Here is a 22821-nt window from a genome sequence, read left to right as displayed (position 1 = left end):
GAGAGGGCGGTGGCCGGGCAGCTTGTGAGGCAATTGACGGAGGTCATCTGACCGTCTGCCTTTCGCGAGACACGTCATCTTCTCAGCAATGACAGGCCTTGGTGACACAAGACCAGATATTGCCATCTAGCCTGGTGCTTTTTCCTGTCCTCGGTGTGTGATGCGCTGCGAATCCAATCTTCGCCCTCTCCAGTGTGTTGCGGCATTTCGGCTAGGCGTTGGGCTTCATGACGAGAGAACCGTGCCATACGTCAAGCCGATATTGCAGAAGTTCGTGACGAGGCCTTCCTTCCTTCTCCATGGCCAAAAGAAGCTGCGAACACGGCGCGGCGGGTGAGGTAAGACGGGACTTGCGGATATTTTGGGTGCGGGGGTGAGGAAGAGCCGGTTGCTGATGGTGCATATTTCGTTTTCCCGGGCGTCTGACGGTGACGACTCGTTGCACGACACGTCGAGGCTGAATGGCTTCGGCATTTGGTTGTCGATCTTCAAGCGCGATCCGGGATGATCCACGATGCATGGAGGGGTTCGATGATGCGCCCAGAACTGCAATTCCATCTTTTCTCCGACCAACATCCTCCAGAATCGCTCTTGGGGTCAATTCGAGGCGAGCAACGTCGAGGTACTCAGCAGAGGATTGCCGAGGATGCCGAAGGCCGGATGGTCGGACACGAGCGTTCGATTTGCGACTGCGGCTGCGGTTGCGGATGCGACTGCGAGAATGCGACGGAGGAGGGGAAGAGGAGTAAAGGCAGAGAGAGAGGTAGGAAGAACCAGTGAGGCAGAGATAGAGAGCATTGATTACTTACTTTTGGGCGCCAACGAAAAGAGTCTTTTTCCGGATGACCAGGAAGAAACGTCGTGCGACTCGTAAGGAGGGTGGGTGAGAGTGGTGAGGAGGAAGAATTACAGAGTAATTTTCGTGTCGAGGGAGGAATTTGGGAATGGGGGGGTTAAACGACGTGGGAGGAACCGGACAAGGAAGTTGCGCGAAGAGATTTTTTTTTTTTCGCAGCTGGTGAAGGCCGTGGATCTCGCTCTAGTCAGTGGTGACGTGAGGTGGACAAAAAACGCGGCAGCTGGAGCAGCACGGATTTCTTTTGCAACAACCAAGACAATCGCTGAAAAGGATGCTTCGATTTTTTAGCAAAACCCGCAGAGCAACGCAGAGGAGCAGAGCAGATCGCAGAGAGCAGACAGAGAGACGACAGAAGAGGCAGAGAGAGGTGCAACTCTAAAGAAAGAGGAAGAAGGAGAAATGGACGATGATGGGGGTAGAGGGGGGAGTGGGAAGAAGAAGGAACCAAGGGAAGGGAAAGTGGAAGGAAAAGGAAGAGACCACCAGCCAGAGACTCACGCACGCCAAACGGGGTACCTAGGCAAGTACCTTCCTTACTCACTAGCAATGGAGGACGCAGGTGCAGGCGCAGGCGCAGGCTCGAGACGTAGAATGTGGACTTTTGGGCGAGGGGGAAAGGGAAAGCACGACCTGAACTCTAGGGGTGAGAGGGGGTGTGCGAGGCGGAAGGAAGACAGGCAGGTACCTTCCTGGGTATTGATCTAGTATGTGCGTGTGTGCGCAAGAACCTAAGGTTGTGTGTGTCCATATGTGTGTGTGTGTGTGGGTGTGGAAGGAACCTTGGGCCCTTAGGGTGAGGTGAGCTAAGGTACCTTACCACATACTTGGCTATTCTCTCTGTCTGTTTCTCCCGTTTCTTCCGTCTCTGTTTTGCGTGTCTCCGATGCTGTTGCTGGGGACGGCAAGTGCTTGTGTCCGGTACCTAAGGCAGCTAGAAGTATGGGATGTCTGTGTGCATGTGGTGCTGTGCGTGCCTCCTCCCCAGCTCTTCGGAGCAAGCAGGGCAAGGTATCTCTTACCTTAGCTTAGCTCTACTTTTTACAAGGTACCGGTGGGAGAAGGTAGGTACTTTTACCAAAGGTAGGTAGGGAAGGTATGGAGTCGAGGTTGAAGTGCCTTCCAGGTTGAAAGTTGAGCGCAGGTGGAGCATCAGCAGACGAGCCTGTTTCCTTACGTACCTACCTCAACTTAAGCCGCACTTTACTGTGTGTGTACTAGCCGGGTGCATCTCAGCAAGCAAGCGCACCGGGTCAATCCAGGTCAGCCGCAGCAAAATAGAACCTAAGAGGCTCAGACTCCAAATCGACGAAGCAGCAAAGTGGGCAAGTCTCCATTGGCCATGAGTCCATGGAGGGTTGGTGTGGGTCTGGTGTCGGTGCTGATGCCGTGCGCTGGAGTTGGGGGAGCCGTGGCTGCCACCAGCGAGCTTTAATAGAACGCCGGCAACAGGCGGACTGGCATCGCGTTTTTCAGGTCAGGTACGTCGTGCATCTACGGAAACAGCACGAGGCGCCCCAATGTGTTTGTTTTTCTCTCTTGGTTTACCCCTGCCTCCATGTTGAAGTCGTCAGCGAGATTTTACTCCAGGACATTGGATATATCGATGACAGTTTGTGGTGAGGCAAGTACTCTCAGGGCTGGCCTGGGGCATCCACCTCGTGACTCCGAGGCCAGATTACCGAATGAGAAATAGGGTGTCGTGTGTGGGAAGGAATGAAAGGAAGGAAGCCGACAGGTACGGAATACAAGCAAAGGTGCAGGTGCAGCTGACAGCCCTCGCGGCAAGTGACAACCGACTTTCCTCGCGACACTTTGATTCTGCCCTGGAAAGGAGTTTGCGCTTCCCGTGTTCTTTCCACCTGGCCGGATAATATTCAATTCGATATAACTTTACGGAGCATCGATGCAATAGGTAATAAGCTCTTTCCGTCCGTCCGTTCATGCCCAATTGATAATGGATTGGCGCGTGCTCTGTCTCTTTCTACCCTGACCCGGGAAAAGAACGAATGAAGAGCGCCCCAATCCAATCCGGCCCAGCTTGTCCAGGTTTTTTGCACCTTGCAAATGGCAACTGTACGAAAAGGCAATGTCCGGGACTATGGGCAGCAGAGACTCAACCTCGGAGGCTCAGGTTGGCCCGGTCACTGGCGGCGTCAACGTGGACTTGCCCTGACAGGAAAGGCATCCCGGCTCCTGCCCTCGCGTCCCCCCATCTGCCTGAAAACCTTGTTGCTGCTCATGGGCTCCATCTTTTGCATCCTTTTTTGGCTCCGTGACTCCGTCCGGTTTCTTTCGTGGACCTATTCCGCTTCCCATGCGTCTTTGTATCTTTTCCTCCCAGCTGCATGCCGTACCGCATCCGCAAGATGTAGATCGCCCCAAGGCCAGACGACAGAGAAAAAAGACTTTCAGTCACTTCTGATGCATGCCGCCGGCCATAGCCAATCTACGATCTTGCACCAAAACGACGGTACCTTAGGCCTCATTAGGGCGAGGTAGGGCAATCCTCCGGGCAGATCATACGGGGGCGGGAGAGACACGCTAAGCGCAAAACGCAGTTGCCCTACGTTGACGCCTCGTCTCGCCTGCCTTACCTTGCCGTGCTTGCCTTAGCTGGAGGGGAGCTCACGGCGCGAATCCCAGTACGTACCGGATCAAGACGCGAAATGGCGTCACGCAAAAAGGGAGGAGCAGGGGGGTCCGCCGGATTAGGGAGGGGCTCTTTTCTTGACCCTGCAGCCAGGTGTCGCCTTATCCCCGATGCCTCACCTCAAAATCGGGAGGAAGGCACGAAGGTACCTATCTTACCACGGGTACTTCGATATCACAGTTTGATACGGCAGTGAGTTTTCGATCAACCTAGTATCTACGCAACATGCAATACCCAGTCTGCCAGAAATCCATTCTCAACAGATAGGTAATACCTCATCATCACATCAATCAACCTTTTCAAATGCAGCCACCTTGGTATATTGGCCTCAGTAGTCTTACTCAAGACAAGTCATCTCTCCACCTTCACGGTCGTCGGAAGCCCCAACCACACCAGCCACAGCAACAGGAATGCGAGCTGTTCTTACTTCACCTTCACTGCGAGCCTCGAGGACAATCATCCCAGGCTTTGCTTGCTTTTCCGGTTGAGGCCATGCGAATTCACTCGCTACTCGCACCGCATCCAGCCGGACTCGAGCAACGTCGGCCCGGCAATGGTTCGCTTGAAATGCGCCGGCTCAGTCCCTCATTCCAGATGCCGCTCACCGATCGGGCCCTTCCCGCTCGCATGTCTCTCCATAATCAGCCGCTGGCCGCTGGACGAGCACGAACGACGAGATGGCGGATGCGACAAACACCAAAGAGCGAGCCGCATACAAGACATGGGCCTCCTTTCATTTCTTTTTCCCCGTCGCTGACTTCCTCCACGGAAACCTCCTCGACAACTTCTACATGCGCCAGCCGATGTTAGTCTTCGACGCGTGTTGACTCGCCCCCCCCCCCCCCCTTCCCTTCGAACATGTCCCAGAGCCAGCGGGACATGTCGTGATATTAACCTTTGCCGCAGCTGTCTTCGAGCCTTAACTCGCTAACCGATTGTGCGCGCACCATGTTTCGAAACAGTTCGACGGTGTCAGTTTCTGCTCCGATCCAAGGACAGTCCTCGCTCTTGGCCACCCGTTCGCTCCCCCAACAGTGCAGAACACTCGAGCTTCTTCTGTCTGTGCAGCTGCCGCACGACCGCCCTCATCAATATCGAGGAAGCCATTCTACAGTTTTGTACATAGTTCCAATTACCACTTCTAGCAACGAGATCAACAAGTAATGCGCCAGAGTATGCTGTTTGCACACGGTGGACTTGGTATTCGTGGCCTGCGACTATCTCCTCCCAACTCGTCACGACAGACAGCTAGTATGACCGTCACCGAAGATGCCGGCCGAGTAGGAATCCTGGCCGACCGGCTAACCTTGACCACGAAAAGACACGTCAAAAGGCTCTGATATCGGCAAGTCATGGCTGCCTTGCCTTCCTTGGTACCCCCGTCCGGGAGATGGTCGAATAGCAGCGTTGACGTTGCACGGTACTTGCGCCGCACTTTACGCGATCCTCGTCCTCTGAACAGGTCACCCCTGGCTTACGGGTGACGTTGGCAGAGGCATTGATTAATTGTTCGTCTACGGATACCGCAGTCGTCAACCCCGAAAGCCGCAGCGGCCAGGACGGCCCATCCTTACGAAATCTGGTTAAAGTGCTGTCTCCGCGCCTCATTGACACGCTGGCACTCCGGCAGCTAAGGCACGCGTCTCCTTGTCCGGGGCGGACGGCTATGAGGTTCAACAAGGAGCCGAAGCCTCGGGATCTGGGCATCGTCCGCCGCTGTGCCGCATCCACCCTGTCGGCTAATTGCCCGAGCGATGCCCAGTGGTGATAATTTTACGACTTCGAATGGGCTGAGAGTACACCGCGCATCCGCCATGGATACTATTCAGGATTGTCCATATTACGGATTCAATCTTATTCGGATCGCTCAAGTTCTCATGTATGTAAAGGGCCGAAGCTGTCGTCGGGCTTGCAGCTTTTGCACAGCACCCAGTAGCACCCAGCACGACTCGCATGACGGTGAATTTCGGGTCTCCGTCGCATGCCGACTGACGCTTATTGGGTACATCAATCATTGGCTTGACAGTATTTTTTTGCCCTGAGAAATGAAATCATCGGTCGGACCAGGGTGGAAGGGGGTGGCCGCATGAAGGAGAGTTCCCACTGCTACCGTGGATCGAGGTGTGGGAAGAGTTAGATCTCTGGATTTTCTAGCCCTTCTCTCTCACTGGTCGCTGCCTCGACGCGCCATGTGGCCCGGCCTCACTCAGAGATGCTGTGGGCTTGGATTGGTGGTGAGTTCAAATGACTCCCTTTCCCTCCTTCATTCCTACTCGTGGGCATTGGTATGCTATGCGGCAGCTGTCCATGTAAATTACCCTGTAGGTCTCGGCCGATAATAGGCATCAAGTATCGCCCGCCAATTGATACCTTAGTCTGCCGTTGCGTGCTCCCGCGGCTCAAGTTGGAGCATGATTCAGCTCGCACTAGCAATCTCCGGTGCAACTCTTGAGCACTCGTCTTCTCGAGCCGATTGACGGCACCGTCCCCTATCGTTCGCGCAGGTCAGCCAGCTCACGGACGCAAACCTGGAACCTCTCGCTCAATGTCCATCTCTCCACACTGGTCGTCAAAAGAGCCTTCCTCAGCAAATGCTCAGTGTACGCCCCGAAAAGAGCATCGGTATGAAAGGGGCATCAACATATCCCTGCCCGCCGTCGTGACCATTTCTGCGACGCATCAACGATCATACGAAGACTCGTCTGGCACCAAGGAAAAAAATTGTCGTTCCATGTACATCATGTCCGTGGAGGGCATTAGTCTCGATGCTAGCCCCAGTTGGTGTATTCCTTCTGGCAGCAGTGACTTGCGTCCTCATCAGCATGAAGACTAGCAGGGTTCGGCATGTCTCAACCGCATGTTGTCGCGACGAATCATCAAGGGGCTTTTGCAATTCCACCAGGTCGTGAATGCATCTTCTCCCTCATCAGGACACGTATAGCAGCATCGTGACCTGCGCACACATCCTCTGGCAGGTAGGACTGGCGCGGGTGGGTGAGACGTGCAGCTTGTTCCTCAGAGTACCCCCTCAGTGGCTCAAACCACATTAATTGACGAAGGGGCTTCTTCTCGAAGCCAAGCTGACAGGCACCTAGCTCCTCAACCGGACGTATAGGTATTACCGTATTTCGTCTGATGATCCAGGGTCACATAGCCTGCAGACCACAAAGTACAGACTGCGAAGAAGCAATTTCCCTCCCTTTCTCGCACCCTTCAGTTGCGTTCCCCAGCTTTTGGAGGGGTCTAGGTACAGACTTGAGACCTTCGATCAGCGACTTCGTGCATACCACAGATAGGCCGGCGCTCTCTGCCTCGTCTAATTCTTACGCTACATGGCTCCCTCGGTACCGGGCTAATTAGTCCGCAAACACATGGCCCCGGCGCCCACGGATTCAGTTCCTCATACCTAAGCCCAGGAAGCTGAAGGGCCCAGGAATAACTCGTCGTAGGACTTACGCCCTGACGTTGAGGCACCAGGAGCCTGCCAACTCGCATTTATTTGCGCAGAACGAACTGGCTTCACTTTTTGAACTCATCTACCATTGCTTTCGTCTATGGTACCCGACAGGGTGTATGTCTAATAAATTGGTGAGCGACAACCTTCCCCCTTGACTCGCGTACCCAATTCTTGGTCTCAGTCTTGGGCGGAACCTGAGGTACTGGTCGTACTCTTGCTTCTTTCCATCCCTCTCCGGCTACCCGGCCATTGCGCTCAGGCAATGCAGCGGATACCACTGCTGACTGCCCAAGACGACATCGTAGCATCCAGTTGCGGCGCTTTGAATGGCAATATCGATGCCAGCTTTTTGCATCAGTCAGGGGAGCAGGCTTCTAGGTTCCTACGTAGGTACAGGAGGAGTTGGGATGGACTCGTTTGATTTTTTCCAACGAGTTTAGGAACTAGTCGCAACGTTGAGTGTCGTTTGCAACTCGCCAAAGTGGCTCGTCGCAACCTCGCCCGTCATGAACCATGGAATATGGAGCTCATCGACTCGGCAATCTGCCATGGATTGAATCTTCGTCCTCAGATGGTTTGGGGGCCTGATGACACAATGGTCACGCCGTCGCCCAACTTCTCTTCTCCCTAATCAGCTTCAAAACAAAAGAAAATGGTAGGTTGAAGTGCGTACGGGATACCGATATAGGGTTGGCTTGCAAGCCTGGTAAAGCCTGGAAAATCCGTACCTTCCAAATCGCAAACTTTAAAAATGAGTTTCGGAACAGGAGCTAGTTGAGAAGTAGCGTCTTCGATTAAGTGTGGGTGTGTGGGAGTATCGATGTGATGTGATTAGGTACAGGAAGACTTTGTCATGTGAAGCTGACTCTTCCCATGTTGCGGGGATGGTTTGGCGAGAGGGGAAGGGAAGGGGGGAAGATGCAGTGTGATATCAGAAGGACAGATGTGAGTCCTTTTTGAGTTTCTCCTACAGCTACCAATGAGGCTTCTCCAATGGCACTCCGCGTTGGTGAGGTGGTGAAGGTGTGCTGGGATCATCTCTGTAGAGTTGTAGGATTCTCGCGGTTTCGCTGTGTGCGTTTGCTGCATGACAAAGTGGTGAATCGATAGTCGATGTTCGTATTTAGGCCGATCTCGGATCGGTCTTGGTAGGATTGGAGAAGTGATGGGGTATGGCAGACAGGTAGGTAGGTAGACAACGTTGACGCGTCGATGTTGTACTCTGTGGTAGGTTGTAATCTTCCCCCGGGGCCCCGGAGCGGGCGCGCTTAGCGGGCGACGGTACCTTACGCCGGCCGCACGGCGCGCGTTCCATCAGCGAATGCTGTGTCCAAGTCGTATCTTTGCCCAAACTGCCGCCAGACTAAATTCTCACTAGGTTTGACAAGCGGTTATCGTTTAGCCGGCTGGAAAGGGGGGAAAGAAAGGCTTCCTTGATGGTTTGAATGTGCATTTGAGGCCCCTAGTGTCGAATTCTGAGTAGTTAGATGATCTTCCGGGCAAAAGTCAATCAGACTATTCTTCTGTGATGACTTCGACCGAGTTACATCGTGGGCGGGGTACATGTCGTTGATGCGCAAGCGTTACCGGTTGGCGATATGGTTCGTGGAGACGATGGTGGGAGTTTGAGGCTAATTGTCAATGAAAAGACCGCATTATATATTTTGTCATGGCCAGGGGACTGGGAGCATAATTGAGGCTGATTATTAAACCATCGAGTCAACAGCAATCTGATGAGTTCAACGTTGAGTTCAGCTAGAAGACTATGAGGTGAATGCTCACACTGATAGGTGTCCTTGGTGTTCTCAGAAGGGCAACCAGACACATGTCCATCAGGGAGTGGTAGTTTCGTCTCATGGGGTGTTGCAAGAACTGTTAGTTACCTAGGTTCAAGGGGCTAGCCTTTCACTTACTAGTTATCCCTCATGTTGGGGTTTCGTCTGGGATCGGCAGGCGGGAAGGAGTGACTAGGAAACTCAGCATCTGCGATTTGTTCCGGGTTGCTAAAGTAGATCCGAGTTTGGCCGAAGGGTTTGTTTGATCTTTAAGGTAGAACGGGATGCCCTCAAGGGCTTTTGATAGGTGTATGAGATTTCCCTCTTTCGGTGTCCGTTGATATCGTTTAGGATCAGGTCATTGCAGAAGAGAATACGGATGGTAACTTCGACTTGAAAGCATGAGAATCATTGGACTCATGCTGCAGGAAGTGGTGGAGTTACAGAGAGCAACGTTCACAACGCAGGTGTTGAGAGATCTTGTCAATGTCTATGTCAAGGGATCTTGAACACCTCTATCCAGCTGGATGGCTTATGAGAGTTGGGGGTTAGGGGGGAGCGTGACAACTTTTGGTTGACATTGGCGATCTCATTTGGCACCTGAAATATACCGATGCTATGCTTTTTAGGATCATACAGATGATATCCACGATCTAAGCGGTCTCTGGCATTCAGGATGCGAGCTATGAGCTTTACGACCGTCAGGTAATCGTCAGATTTGGGTATGCTGCCAAATGCCTCCAGGCATCAATAACGCCCTGATGGCCCGTCCAACTCGTAAGATGATAATTCCGGTCATGTGCCTCTACTGCCATGAGTTCAATTGTCTCTGATCGCAACAGTACCACTGAATGCTTGATGGAGACACACGCAATAAGCCTGATACTATGCAGTAATCCAAATGGAGGGCATAGTACATCTGACCTTGGCCTTAAACCTGGAAACTCCTCGCAACTGATGGTGACGAGAGATATTCTGGAATATTATTTGAGACAGCTAAAGAGTCTATGCAACTCAATTTGATGGAGGAAGTTGAAACTTGGACAAATGAAATGATCTCGCGTTTGCGCATGTGGCTCGACGACTTATATCGGCAGATAGGGAAGCTTTCAGTGAACTCTGCCTTAGCTCGTCCTGTCATACAATTACACACCTAATCACACTAACCAGTGCACAATTATTGAAATAAACCTCACGTTGAAATAGAGCTTGATGAGTTCAGATTCTCACTTTTCTTCAACGTCACTCCAGAGCCTACCCATCCAGTATACTGACACTTCACCAAGAGTTCGAGGTCACTTCTGTACATATGGCTCTTTATTCAGGTAGCCTTAACCATAAGTTCACCATACTTTTAATCTCGCGATCAAAGAAATTGAAAAAAGGGCTCCACTCCAATTTCCTTCGACTTTAGTTCACAACTCGACATGATCTAGCTTACTATCATCCACCTACAGCAAAGTGCACATATCGAGGCCGTTACGGTTGCAAGCGATGTGACCTGACTCAGCGGCTGTTCGATCATTTCTGTGGCAAAGAAGTAATAAGGGACCCTGAGGTAAGGTATAAAGCGCCCGGCTGAAGCTTCAATGCCGGATTTCATAGCACCTTTGCGCTTGCGAGCAGAGGGAGAGGCGGGTTAGGGTTTCACTCCCTTCGAGTTTCAGTAATTCGCCTGTGCCATATTTGTAAGTGACTCCATCTATCTTACTACTTCGCCTGATTCTTTACATGAAAGTTCTAGATTTCAAATCTCCTCATCTCACTGGTAGCATATGTTTGGGAACTGCACCCCGATGATTAAAGACAGATGCGGCTGAATGTGAACTCCAAGATGACAAAGTCCTCGCATGTTCTATGTGATCAAGATAAAATCACCCGGTAGATCGTGATTGCTTTTTGCTTGCCTTGTTGTTCCCTCACACATCCTGATAACAATATTCACAATTGAAATAGGACGGCACTGAACTGAGACGGCGAGTGCTCTCGCCTCTTATGATTAAGTGAAGGCTGCTTAGAAGAATTGTACCAGCCCCCCCCTCACCTTGCATTGTTCAACTCTCTAGGCAGATTAATCCTGCAGGGCCATATCCTTAGGGAGAAAATCAAAAGAGGACGGTGCAGAGGTAAAATGGGGAGAGCTCTCGTCTTGTGTGGTTAAGACGACTATTGAGTAGACCCGCATTAATTACACGTCACCTTGTCTACCTCTTATGACACGCTGTACAGAAATACAACCAGAATCCAAAATAGGACGGTGCAGAAATAACCAGCGAGAGCTCTCGCCTTGTGTGACCATACACTTTGAAGCTGGGTAGCACCCGCCTTTCTAGTTTGTTTCTGTCTCGGAGTCTCTCGAAAACATCTCCGGCGTTTACTCGCTAAACCGATTTCGGAGCAAACATTGGCCACATTGTGGCGGAGGTAAGTTGCCGCCCCCAACTGTTTCTCCCCCTGTTCCGTTCCGTTTTCTGTGGAATTTCTGGAACCACTCGGACACCAAGCTTAATCAGCTCAGGCAACCGGAAGCAACGTCGACTCTTCCCACAGCACGCGTCAGGTACATTTACATGTACCCCCACATCTCTCTCTCCATCATCACCTCTCATCATCAACCCAAATTCAACGCTGCGACAGCTTCTTCAAGATGTCTGGCGAATCTCCCGAGGCCAAGGAGAAGCGCCTCGTGGGGACTGTCCAGATTCGGCTTCTCGAGGCGTCAAACAACGAGACCAAGTTGAACGAGTTGTTGGGCAAGTACCTGTGCGCGCTGCTACTTAAGGCCAAGAGTGACTATCCTGCAGTCCGCACTGAGGCGAGAATCCACCACAAGCTTCACATAATTATTTCTGATACTGACGTTCGAGTTAGGTGATCACATTTGCCGGCAAACTCAAAGGCCTGATCATACACCCGAGGTACGAAATTCCTTGTCTTCCGCGTCTTCCAGGATTTGAGTGTGGGCACTAACGGTGTACACAGCATCATTCTTCCGGTGGAGAAGCTCATCGACCAATATCAAGAGGTCGACTCACCTATTCTTCGCGTCTTAGATATTTCCTTCATCCAGCATAGCATTCTGCGTCTGGATGATTACGAAAGACGTCATCTATTCCCCAAAGTGGCAAAGGGCATTTCATCGCCCAACCATGCCGCCACCCAATCATCCATGTTCAATGTTCTCTTGAAGATCATTCCCGATATCCAGGTACCATCACGCGGCAGCGAAGAAGACGCGGCCTTGAGAGAAGCTAGCGGTCTTTCCAAAGATGCAGACGCCCTCTTCGTCGCAAGATGGCTGGGTAAGGTGTTACTCCTCAGGATCCCGGGTGGCTCGAACCCAACTCGACAAGATTTTGAGAGGATGAACCCGGCCCTGCTTGCAGCGGACCTGGACTTCCTGAAGCCGGAGCAGCGCGATACCGCAGCTGCATTCCAGAATATGCAGGCCCTCCGGCGCAAGATTGCTCAGCTCTTGGCTAGCGGTGCTTTCAAAGATGAGGAGAGACTCTTGCCTGCGCTATCTGCTGCAGCGAGCCCCGACTATCAAGTCTCACAGGCCGGGGAAGACATCTTGAAAAGAATCACAATCGACTTCGAGAAGGCGTCGGTTATTGAGGAGTTGTATAATGCACACGCCCGACTTCCTGCGCCCCATAGAATCAAGATTCTCCCTCTGCTTTCGAAATCGAAGCTTGCCACGACAATGCAGGATAACATCATGAACGTCGTGACGCTCGACTTTGGTACAGAGACTTCATCCATTGCGCCAGCTCATTTACAAGCAGCAAGTGGCCTGGAGCGTACCAGACTTCACAAAGCTCTGTTTTATTTCCTCAACTGGTGCGCCAACATCGGACCTACTCAGGCCCCCTTCACCATCGGTCCCAAGTTGATCGACAAGATGCGGACTTACGTGGAAGACCAGGGCTGGCCTGTTTCACGGACACTGACGGCAGACGAAGAGAAGCTTCGGTCTATGGCCTACGACTTACTTGGTGTTCTTGGCGCGGGAAGTGCATCCAGCACACAGGACAAACTGCATCTCGTCGGTTGGCTCTTTAGATCCATGTCCGAGGACCCTACCGTGGAGGCGGTCTCTGCCATTGAGGGCTCACTTTCGGGACTGACCAGAAGCTTCGACCCAAAGACAGTCAGCGGCGACGGTCGCGGCAGTGGTATGATTAGCCTCATCTCTCTCCTCCTGCACTACATGAATCTCCCTGAGGAGAACCCTGCCGTGCGAAGTGCAAGATTCTCAGCGGTCAAGTGGGCGAACCAGACCATCGCATCATGGGATGTGCGAGGCAGATGGATCGATATCCTGACCATAGCCGGCCGCAAGTCAGAGCGCACAGAGGTCGTCGAGGAAGGCAGAAAGGGCTTGGATCCCTGGACGTACAGGGACGCCGAGGCGCACAAGATGCCGGATTGGATCCAACTCATGACGTACTTCTTCTGCGACAAGATATCTGACGAAATCTCAAGTGACGAGTGGAGCAGCTCAGCGCCTCCCAAGCTTGACTTCGATGATGACTGTACGATGCAGAACTTTCAAGGCGAAAAGATGATGGCTTACTCTGTTGCCGTCGAGTATGTCAAGAGGGCCCTGTTCGTCGCCGCGCTTCCGGACTTTCCTCTGGTCCCTGATTGGAGTTCCCAGCTCGACACTCTTGTTCGGAACGACGTCAAGACCCGGGAAACCATCAGAGCCTACTTCCGTTCCGTTGAGCCGGAGTACATTGGCCTGTTCATCAAGATCTGCTTCGATGGTGTTCGTTACCTGAAGAACCTGGATGGAACCGATCGCGTCGTTGAGAGCTGCCTGAAGTCCATGGTTGATGTCGCATCACTCGCCCCCGCTGGCACTATCAACTACATTGCCCCCTCAGCATGGGTTCTGCAGAAGTGCATCGCATCAAACAACAGACACACCCGTGCTGCCGCCGCGCAAGCCGTCGGAATTCTCCTTCCTCACCCCCTTAATAAGGTGGACCTGGCGATTCCTGAGGCGGCTCCCCACCAGACGAGGAACGAGAACGTTCAGAAGTTCCTGAGAGATCTCAAGGCTATGATTTGGGGATGGGAAAAGCATGTTGGAGCAGTCGCCAATGGTGTCGAAGGAGCCCTGCAGGCATTCGGCCACATCTTTTCGAGGGCCGTGTACTATGGTCTTCCTATCCCGATCGACGTTCATCTTCCAGCAAGGATGCTCATGGACAAATCGCGCCATGGCCCGACGTTGGAGAATGCTATTCTCGAATGTTACGGAGAACTTTGGACCGCGGGACTTTCCCAGTATATTCCGGACAATGTTAACAACCTTACGGCGGATTATGTGATTGAGAGACTCACGGAGAATGCAAATGCAGGAAGCGACAAGTCCATCTTTGCACTCGGCCGCCTTGCCTTGGCGTTCAACGAGCCGAATGAAGAGGCTACCCCCGAAGACGGCCTGCTGTATCCGTCTAGCAAGACTTCAGGCATCGATAGCGTCCTAAAGAGCCTTTTCGGACTTCACGCGAGAAAGGAGACCGAGATCCAGTTCACTGTCGGCGAGGCCATCACTGCCGCTATCGCCTGCTGGGACTCTGACTTTGTCAAGCTCTCCATGAATGTCGACTGCACCGACGGTCCCTGGAGAAAGGGCAAGCGCAGCCAGAGAATCACCGCCGTGCTCGACAAGCTGTTCCGCGACTGCAAGACGACAAAACCCAGCTTGCTTAAGGCCTCTGGCATCTGGCTCTTCTGCGTTGTTCAGTACTGCGGACATCTCGACGAGGTCCAGTCACGTCTCCGAGAGGCCCAGGCCGCATTCATGAGATTGCTCAGTGCGCGTGACGAGTTGGTGCAGGAGACGGCCTCCCGCGGTCTGTCACTGGTGTATGAGAAGGGCGACGAAGGATTGAAGCAGGATCTTGTCAAGGACTTGGTCTCGGCCTTTACTGGGAACACCACGCAGATCAAGGTTGAGGATGAGACGGAGTTGTTCGAGCCCGGCGCTTTGCCTACCGGCGAGGGCAAGTCGGTCACGTCGTACAAGGATATTGTCAGTTTGGCGAACGAAGTCGGTGATCAGAGTCTCGTCTATAAGTTCATGTCTCTTGCGACGAACGCCGCGACCTGGTCTACGAGATCTGCCTTTGGCCGCTTTGGTCTCAGCAATATCCTCTCCGAGTCAGAGGTCGACCCTAAGCTTTACCCTAAGCTGTTCCGTTACCGCTTCGACCCGAACTCCAACGTTCAACGATCCATGGACGACATCTGGAAGGCGTTGGTCAAGAACCCGAATGAAACGATTGGTGAGCACTTCGACGCCATCATGCAGGACCTCCTGAAGAACGTCCTCGGCAAGGAGTGGCGCGTCCGACAGGCCAGCTGTGGTGCCATCTCCGACCTGATTTCCGGACAGCCCTTCCACAAGTATGAGAAGTACTATGCCGAGATCTGGACTGCGGCACTGAAGGTGCTTGACGATGTCAAGGGATCTGTCAGAGAATCTGCTCTCAAGCTGTGCATGGGTCTGACCAACACTATTGTCCGTCAACTCGAAGAGGGTGGGTCTTCGTCGTCAGCGCAGGCTATGCTGAAGCAAGCTCTTCGTTTCCTCCTCTCGCCCAGCGGTCTCGAGAGCGGCGTCGACGAAGTCAAGATGTTTTCGCTCAAGACGATTATTGACATCACTAAGAAGGGCGGCCCTAATCTGAAGCCCTTCATTGTCGACTTCGTCCCTCCTCTTCTGGGTCTTCATAGCACAATCGAGCCAGAGCAGATCAATTACGCTTACCAGAAGGTTAGCGAGGACTCCCGTGACCAGCTTGATAAGCTCAGAGCTAGATGGGTCAACCAATCGCCAATCTCGGAAGCTATCGACAACTGCCTTCGGCAGCTTGACGCCGAGGGGATGAAGCAGCTTGCGCCGAAGCTCGAGGAGATCATCAAGACCGCCATCGGCATGCCGACCAAGATTGCATGTGCTAGACTGATTGGCGATCTCGTCATGCGCCACGCCGTCGACTTCAAGCCGGTATCACCAAAGTTCATGCAGATTATGGAGAAGCAAGCACTCGACCGCAACGACGAAGTCAGCAAGGGCTACGCCAGAGCCGCGGGATACCTGATGCGCATCGTTCCCGACGCATCCAAGGAGCGCCTCGTCGATAAGTTTACCGAATTCTACTTTGCCAGCGAAGACGAGGCCCGCCGCGCCAAGGTATCCGACGTTGTTCTCGGCGTGTCCAAGCTGGCCCCTGACCACTTCAACGCCCTGGCGGCCAAGTTCATCCCGTTCACCTATATGGGAATGCACGACACGGACGAGTATACCCGAAAGTGCTTCGACGAAGTCTGGAACCAGCACGGCGGCAGCTCCCGCACCGTCGCGCGCTACGTTCCCGAGATTGTAGGCTTCATCAAGAGAGGCCTCGAGGCGCCGCGATGGAATCTTCAGCATACCGCCGCCTTCAGCATCGCGAGCATGATCAAGGCCGTTGTTGCCTCCAGCGATGCCACTGGCGGACAAATGTCCGAGGCAAACCTGAAGCTCATCTGGCCCGTTCTTGACAAGGCGCTCGCGCTCAAGACCTTCCCCGGAAAGGAGAAGGTTCTCGAGTCCTTCCCCCAGTTCGTCGGCAAGGGCAAGGCTCTCTGGCAGAATGACTCGACCATCGCCGCACAGCAGCAAAAGATTGCGATCCGCGAGGCGAAGAGAAACAACGAGGACTACCGCCCGCACGCCTTCAAGGCTCTCTGGCAATTTGCAGAGCAGCGCGACGACTTGGACCTTCTCGAGACCATCTCCACCATTGTGAGCGGGCCTCTGGACGACTTCATTGACGAGGACCGGATGGATGTCGACAGCTCCGGCGACGCGACTCGCAAGGCGGCCGTCAACGGCATTGAGACTGTCGCGCGGGGCTACAACCGCAAGGAGATCAAGGAGAACCCCGGCGCCGTGCTCAAGAAAATCTTTGAGCTTCTCAAGACGTACCTCGACAACGCCAAGTTCGAGGGCATCAAGCGAGAGGTGTGGTACGAGTCCGTCAGAGACCTGATGGAGGCTGCGCCTGCCCCCGCCTCCAGCACCCCTGCCAGCAACGAGAAGGAGGTCGCTCTGGCCTATCTCCGCAGCCTGGATCCCGAGTCCGTCGACAACGGCACCGAGGCCCAGCGTACGATGCGGGTCCTCGCTATTGGCGGAGTATTCAAGGCCATTCAGCGCGGGGTGTTTGGGGAGGGAGCGGCGGCGGCGGAGGAGAGGAAGGGCTTTGTGGAGATGGTGAAGAAGGCTTTGGGGGCTGAGAGGTCTCTTGATGTGCAGAAGCACCTCAAGGAGATCCTCGCGGAGTTGGAGAAGTAGGAGGAAGAGGAGAAGATACTTCTCCCTACTTCTCCAGCAAGGGAAGCTGATGTTTTTGGCCGCGAGGCGGCAGGATATGGCTCGCGGGGTGTTGATACCCCTATATTAGAACTTGCTCTTTACTTGAATGACTGTTACAATGACGCCAGCCTTCCTCTCAACGTGCTATTGATTTCGCAGAAACAATTCATAGATGTACACATGAGATATAATGGAAAGAGGGCAGAGCCAATGAGACAATTTTGAAGCGCACTTTTTGTAGCTAAGGTTGGTTACGCATAGATGGATGGCATCGGTTCGGAGTCGCAAGCCAAGCGATACCTGTCCAGTCCAGGTGCTGCTGCCTCGAAGCCTGGGTGAATCCTCTGATCTATGTCAGACTGCACCAGCTACTTACCTTTAAATAGTGCGGCAGACCACAGGAAGCCTAGATGATAGTTCTCCTTGACAGGGGCCTATTCGCAGGTAGTAAGATTCCTACATCTTGCAATTCGTGGGTGCGGGACATCGCGACGCTCAGCCAGATATCCGTTTCTTGAGATGGCAAAACCGGAAGCAGAAGCTATATCTTCATATCTTGATGTAGATAGAAATGGCAGGTCAAGGCAGGATGAATCCAGAGACGGGCCTGTGCATATAGTCAGAGCAAGAAAGAAGCAGGCTGCAATGCTCTGCGTGGGGTGATCTTCAAGACAAACATCTTCGTGTGTGGCTGAGGACAAGCCACAAGGTCAGCCACACGAGATTGAGCACCTTGGTGGCCGTGGCGCAGTGAATCACCTCATCGCATCAACATTCCACCATTTCTCCGAGACAGCCAAGAGCAGGAAGGATGGCTCCGAGGCTCGACCGGCGGTTGCGTCACAGAGTTGGACGCCTTGAGGGTGGCACTGGCCCGATAGCAGCACCTGCCCTGCGCTTCCACCCGTGCCTGCACTCATTTGCCTTTACACGCGCCGGGACAAGCCCGCAACACCATCCCGTCCTCAGATCAGTGGCGGCGCAAACCAACCAAACCAGCCTTGCCTTTCCCTTCCCAACAAGAAGCCGAACCTGAAGCTATCGACTTTCTTTCAAGTTGCTCGTTTGGAAACCGCCGTGGACTTCTTCACTTGACGGGGCCAGACAATTTAGACCCAAGGACCAACGCGCCCGACGGTGACCTGCAGCTACCCCTCCGCCCCGTGCCAGACTCCAGCACCTTCGGTTCAAGGTGGGGCAGAGGTGCCATCCGTCTCCCACCTTCAGCGACTCTTCTTCATTCACTCTTCTGACCGCCACCAGAAAAAAAAAAGAATATCTTTTGACTGATTGCTGGCCGGTACCAACTGCTGAAGGACATCTCACGAAGCCACGCACGAAGCCAAACTTTTTTCAGCGACCTTAACAGTCAAGCGCACACCTTCGCCATGGACGAGGATATCTCCAACTTCGTCGCCATCACGGCAGCTAGCCCGGAGGCCGCTCGCGGCTTCCTGGAGATGACCAACAACAATCTGGAGCAGGCTATTCAGCTTTTCTTCGAGAACCCCGACATTCAGAGTAGTTTCAACCAGCCGTCGGCCACCTCCTCGACAGCGCCGCCAGTGCCCTCGAGCACCCGACCGAATGTTGGACGGCAGGACGAGCGCGGGGTCATTCACATAGATAGTGATGACGATGGCGATACGGCTATGACGGTGGACGATATGGACGATAACTTTGGACACGACGACTCCGAGATTGCGGCAAACGAACAGGTGGCGGCCATTGCCCGAAGCGCCCAAGAGGAAGAGGATGCCGCCATGGCCAAGAGATTACAAGAGGAACTTTACGGCGGTGGTCCTGGAGGTGGTGGTGGCGGCGCTGGAATTGGCGGTGGTCAGGATGATGTCAGATCACCCATCGCCAGAACCACCGAGACGCTGGTTGGAGGCTATGACGGTGACGATGGTATGGACATGGACACCATCATTCGGGCACAAATGAGACAGAGAGAAGCCGCCAGGGCAGCTCGAGGTGCGTATTGGGCAATGTCTACGTCTTTGGGTTTGCCATGCTAATATTTTGGGCACCAGCTGGTGGTGGAAACCCCTTTGCTCATAACCTGTCCATCTGGGATGATGACAGCCCAGCTGCCGCCCAGCCCGCCCAACCCGCTGCAACGGAAGGCGGCACGCGAGCCCAGAGACTGGCAGAGCTGTTCCGGCCGCCCTACGACATTATGTCCAGACTGGAGTGGGACGAGGCGAGACAGGAGGGCAAGGACGAGAAGAAGTGGATTCTGGTCAACCTCCAGGATATGAGCGACTTCAACTGCCAAGCCTTGAATCGGGATATTTGGAAAGATGCGGCTATCAGGAGGCTATTGGATGATGCCTTCATCTTCCTGCAGTATGACAAGGACGCCATGGCGGCACAGCAGTACATCAACTTTTACTTCCACGGCACCGGCCACGAGAACCCAGATAACTACCCGCATGTCGCCATCATCGATCCGAGAACAGGAGAGCAGGTCAAGGTTTGGAGTGGAAGACCGTTCCCCAGCGCATCTGACTTCCACGCGCAGCTGGCCGAATTCTTGGACCGCTATAGCTTGGCGGCGAACAGCAAGAACCCCGTAGTGGATCAAGCAGCGCCCCGCCCCAAGACCGTCGATGTCGACCGAATGACGGAGGATGAGATGCTGGAGATGGCATTGCAAAACAGCCTTGCAGCGTCCAACGGCGGTAGCAGCAGCAGCTCCAAGCCTAAGACGAGCGTATTCGATCCTGATGCGCTGACCAAGTCGGACTCATCCAGTGGCCGAGGCCAGGGCATTTCTTCAGTCGAGGAGGCGGCGGGCGGCATTACTCCCCCTGCTGAGCCGGCAGCGGCGCAGAGCGCCTGGGCCCGGATTGCGGGTGACAAGCCGCACACGGAGCCAGAGAACAACCCGGCAACGACGACAAGGATACAATTCCGACACCCTACTGGACGTGTCATCCGTCGATTCAATCTGGAGGACCCGGTCAGACGCATCTATGAGTGGCTCAAGGCCGAGCCCCTCGAGGGCAAGGAAGGAATTGAGGTTGAATTGAAGCGTATGCCGCAGGGCCAGGACTTGAGTGACGGGTTGGACACGACTATCATGGAGGCTGGGCTCAAGAACGGCACCGTCATGATTGAGTTCATTGAGGACTAGAGCTGGCCTGGGTTCGACTCAGCGACTGATGATTCGGGCGGGAAACGTCGGTTACGGGCAAGGTGCATTTATTCAGCAGGGCCAGGGCCAGGGCATGGGCGATAGAACCGGAACTGGACAGGCGGAAGGAAGCCTTCTTTCAACATTGTTCGTTTGGGCTCTTCTCATACATACTACGATATCCGGCGAGGGCAGGCAGGCAGGCATGGAAGGACGCAGTTTATCGAGGACCACGGGTAGCCTAACAGAGCCAAACAGCGGGCCAGAAGATTCGGACGGCCATCCACCGTAGGTAGACGCTTGTTAACACAGAGACGGCATCAATAGACAGGGAAATGAAAGCAATGCTGGTCGCGTTGTGATACGATTTGAATCATTGAGACGCGCATACAGAGAATGACTTGACGCGCTTGTGTCCCCTAACGCGTGTAAAGGAACAGAGTATCAACGGCCAACGATCCGATGCCAATCATCTTGTCGTATTCAGTGTGGATGTATTAGTGGAAATTCACACCCAGGGCTGAACGGAATCGACGGCGAGATCAACCAAAAGAAGAAGCCAAAGGAAAAAAGATGGCTCAAAGGTGCCCCGTAGATGTCCTGGGCTGAGAAATGTGGCTGTTTCACTAGGCTAGAGCATGAACTATCTATCTTTGGGAAGTGTGCTTGGCTCACCTGGGCATCGGTGGTGGCGCCGGTTGGAGGGGAACCAATTAGAGGGGGATGACGGACGGGTTCCTGGACGGGACGTGTCACTGCATGGGAGATGGATGGAGGGGTGATTGGATGTGGTGGGTTGCTCTCGTCTGTTAGGTATAGTGCTAAGGTAGTACCTATATTGATGTTGGTGTTGTTGAAGCTGAGATGGCGAGATGGTGAAATGAGAGGTGGGAGATGGATGTCTGGTTGGCAGCGTTTGGGTCGATTCTGTGAGGTGCAGTGCCAATTGATAAGCAGGATGTGATCTGTGCACGCTCGCTTACGTTGGCGATAATGCATTGCGTATGTAGATACTCCGTACCTTACGGCATTCCATTGTTTCGACTGCTGGAGGTCGCTGACGTTTTTACTGGACAGGGCCACCCCAAGGACCATACCGATGGCAGGGGGGATGGATACTTGAGGTGGGATGAGGGGAACCTGGGAACCCAATTGACATCAACAGCAGTGGTTGCTGGTGAACCGACCCCTCGGTTACCCTTTCAGATCATGGCATAAACAACGGGCGATGGGAGGCCCAATAGACACCTCCTGATTCTGTTTCTGCCTTACTTTGGCCATTCCAACCTGCTTTACGAATACCTCAGATTCAATACTTCCTAACGCTGGAACGTCACATTTCCGTTTACATGTATTTGGGGAGTCGATCTTACCAAAACAGTCCAAATCTCAAGGTGCCTATCTACCTACCTATCTACCTACCTACATAGGTACCTACGAAAAAGTCCAAGCCCCGGATTAGCACCAACACCAAGACCACACCCCAAACATTGACAACATCCCAAGACAACATTCAAGAAAGCGACGACGACGCAAAGACAGCCACGCCACCGCCCTCTTCTTTGTGGCCTCTTTCAACCGTCCAGAGGCCTGACTGCTTGGTCTTGGTCTGGCTTGGTGCCGTCTCTTGCTACCCCACACTCTGCCTCGTGTGCCCAAACATCAGATTCCCGTCCGTCGTTCCCTTGGGATCAAAGCACAGGTACCAACCGCAACCCCACGACGCTTTCTTTTTTGCGCGGCTCTTCCTTGCCATACCGTGAGATTGCCCATCTCTATCCGTACTCTGTAGGTCTCTTGAATATCCCCTGCTGTTTGTTGTGCCTACCTACGGACTGTCATCTAGTACCGTGGCCCGTGGCACTGACGTCTTTCCTTCCCTCTCCCTTTGCTTTGGCTCTACCAAATCCACCGACTTCGCGAGGAACGCGAATTATAGCGGCCCGCTACAGTGTCTCACCACCACCTCTGGAACTTTTTTTTCCTCATCCTCACCTACCTCACCTACCTACCGTAGTGGTTTTCCCCTCTCCTTGTTTACCTCGTCATTCTGTCTCTGTATCTTGAAGAAAAAGGAGAGACGAGACATTCGACACGCGACAAGAGCCCACGTACGATTGACGCCGCCCCCTTGGGAACTAATCACCGTTAGGCTCCGGCCGACTTTGTCTCTAGCACATTTTTTGCTAACCGCTCGCCTTGAACCAGATCGCTTTCTTTCTCTCCTTAGTCTGGGCCTCCAAAACCAGCCTTCTCGGGGGCCGCTTGTGACCACCTAGCCCGGCCTCAATTGCTTCTACCTCAGCTCGACGACAAGCCGTATCCGTCGTCCCCCACCGCCTCTGTCCCTCTCCAGGTCGCTCGCCCTCAACTCCAGGATCCCCTCTTCAACCAGCTGCCCGCTGCTCGCTGCCCACTGCCCGAGCACCAAGGGAAAAAGAGACTTTCCAGTCCGAGAACTCAATTTCCCGCCAACCGAACATTTCTCTGCCTGACGACAAGAGGCATCGGACCAGAGACGAACCACCACCGCGCCGACGCCGAACTACCGCTAATCC

The 22821-nt window shown here is 53.6% G+C and overlaps 5 protein-coding genes across 5 annotated transcripts; 4 read left to right on the top strand and 1 right to left on the bottom strand.

Moving 5' to 3' along the window:
- Window positions 1-225: 225 nt before the first annotated feature.
- Window positions 226-474, bottom strand: CCOS01_15626 (uncharacterized protein; the record flags this gene model as incomplete). Its single annotated transcript, XM_060463764.1, has 1 exon — window positions 226-474. The coding sequence occupies one exon, from the start codon at window positions 472-474 to the stop codon at window positions 226-228; it is 249 nt and encodes an 82-aa protein (XP_060305519.1).
- A 3338-nt stretch (window positions 475-3812) lies between these two features.
- Window positions 3813-4319, top strand: CCOS01_15625 (uncharacterized protein; the record flags this gene model as incomplete). The annotated part of the gene is made up of 1 exon (XM_060463763.1): window positions 3813-4319. One exon carries the CDS (start codon window positions 3813-3815, stop codon window positions 4317-4319), a length of 507 nt encoding a protein of 168 aa, XP_060305518.1.
- A 7069-nt stretch (window positions 4320-11388) lies between these two features.
- Window positions 11389-17100, top strand: CCOS01_15624 (proteasome component ECM29; the record flags this gene model as incomplete). The annotated part of the gene is made up of 3 exons (XM_060463762.1): window positions 11389-11544; window positions 11613-11659; window positions 11724-17100. 3 exons carry the CDS (start codon window positions 11389-11391, stop codon window positions 17098-17100), a joined length of 5580 nt encoding a protein of 1859 aa, XP_060305517.1.
- Window positions 17101-18509: 1409 nt separating this feature from the next.
- Window positions 18510-20263, top strand: CCOS01_15623 (UBX domain-containing protein; the record flags this gene model as incomplete). The annotated part of the gene is made up of 2 exons (XM_060463761.1): window positions 18510-19098; window positions 19158-20263. 2 exons carry the CDS (start codon window positions 18510-18512, stop codon window positions 20261-20263), a joined length of 1695 nt encoding a protein of 564 aa, XP_060305516.1.
- A 1826-nt stretch (window positions 20264-22089) lies between these two features.
- CCOS01_15622 (uncharacterized protein) lies at window positions 22090-22534 on the top strand (the record flags this gene model as incomplete). Its single annotated transcript, XM_060463760.1, has 2 exons — window positions 22090-22374; window positions 22472-22534. Coding segments are annotated over 2 exons (348 nt in total), but the record flags the coding sequence as incomplete, so codon positions are not given.
- Window positions 22535-22821: the final 287 nt, after the last annotated feature.

This window comes from Colletotrichum costaricense, assembly GCF_030867565.1.
Source record: "Colletotrichum costaricense strain IMI 309622 chromosome Unknown Scaffold_25.1, whole genome shotgun sequence".
Taxonomy (NCBI): Eukaryota; Fungi; Ascomycota; class Sordariomycetes; order Glomerellales; family Glomerellaceae; genus Colletotrichum; species Colletotrichum costaricense.
Note: the sequence above shows the minus strand (reverse complement) of the source record. Positions and strands in the feature narration are given on the sequence as shown.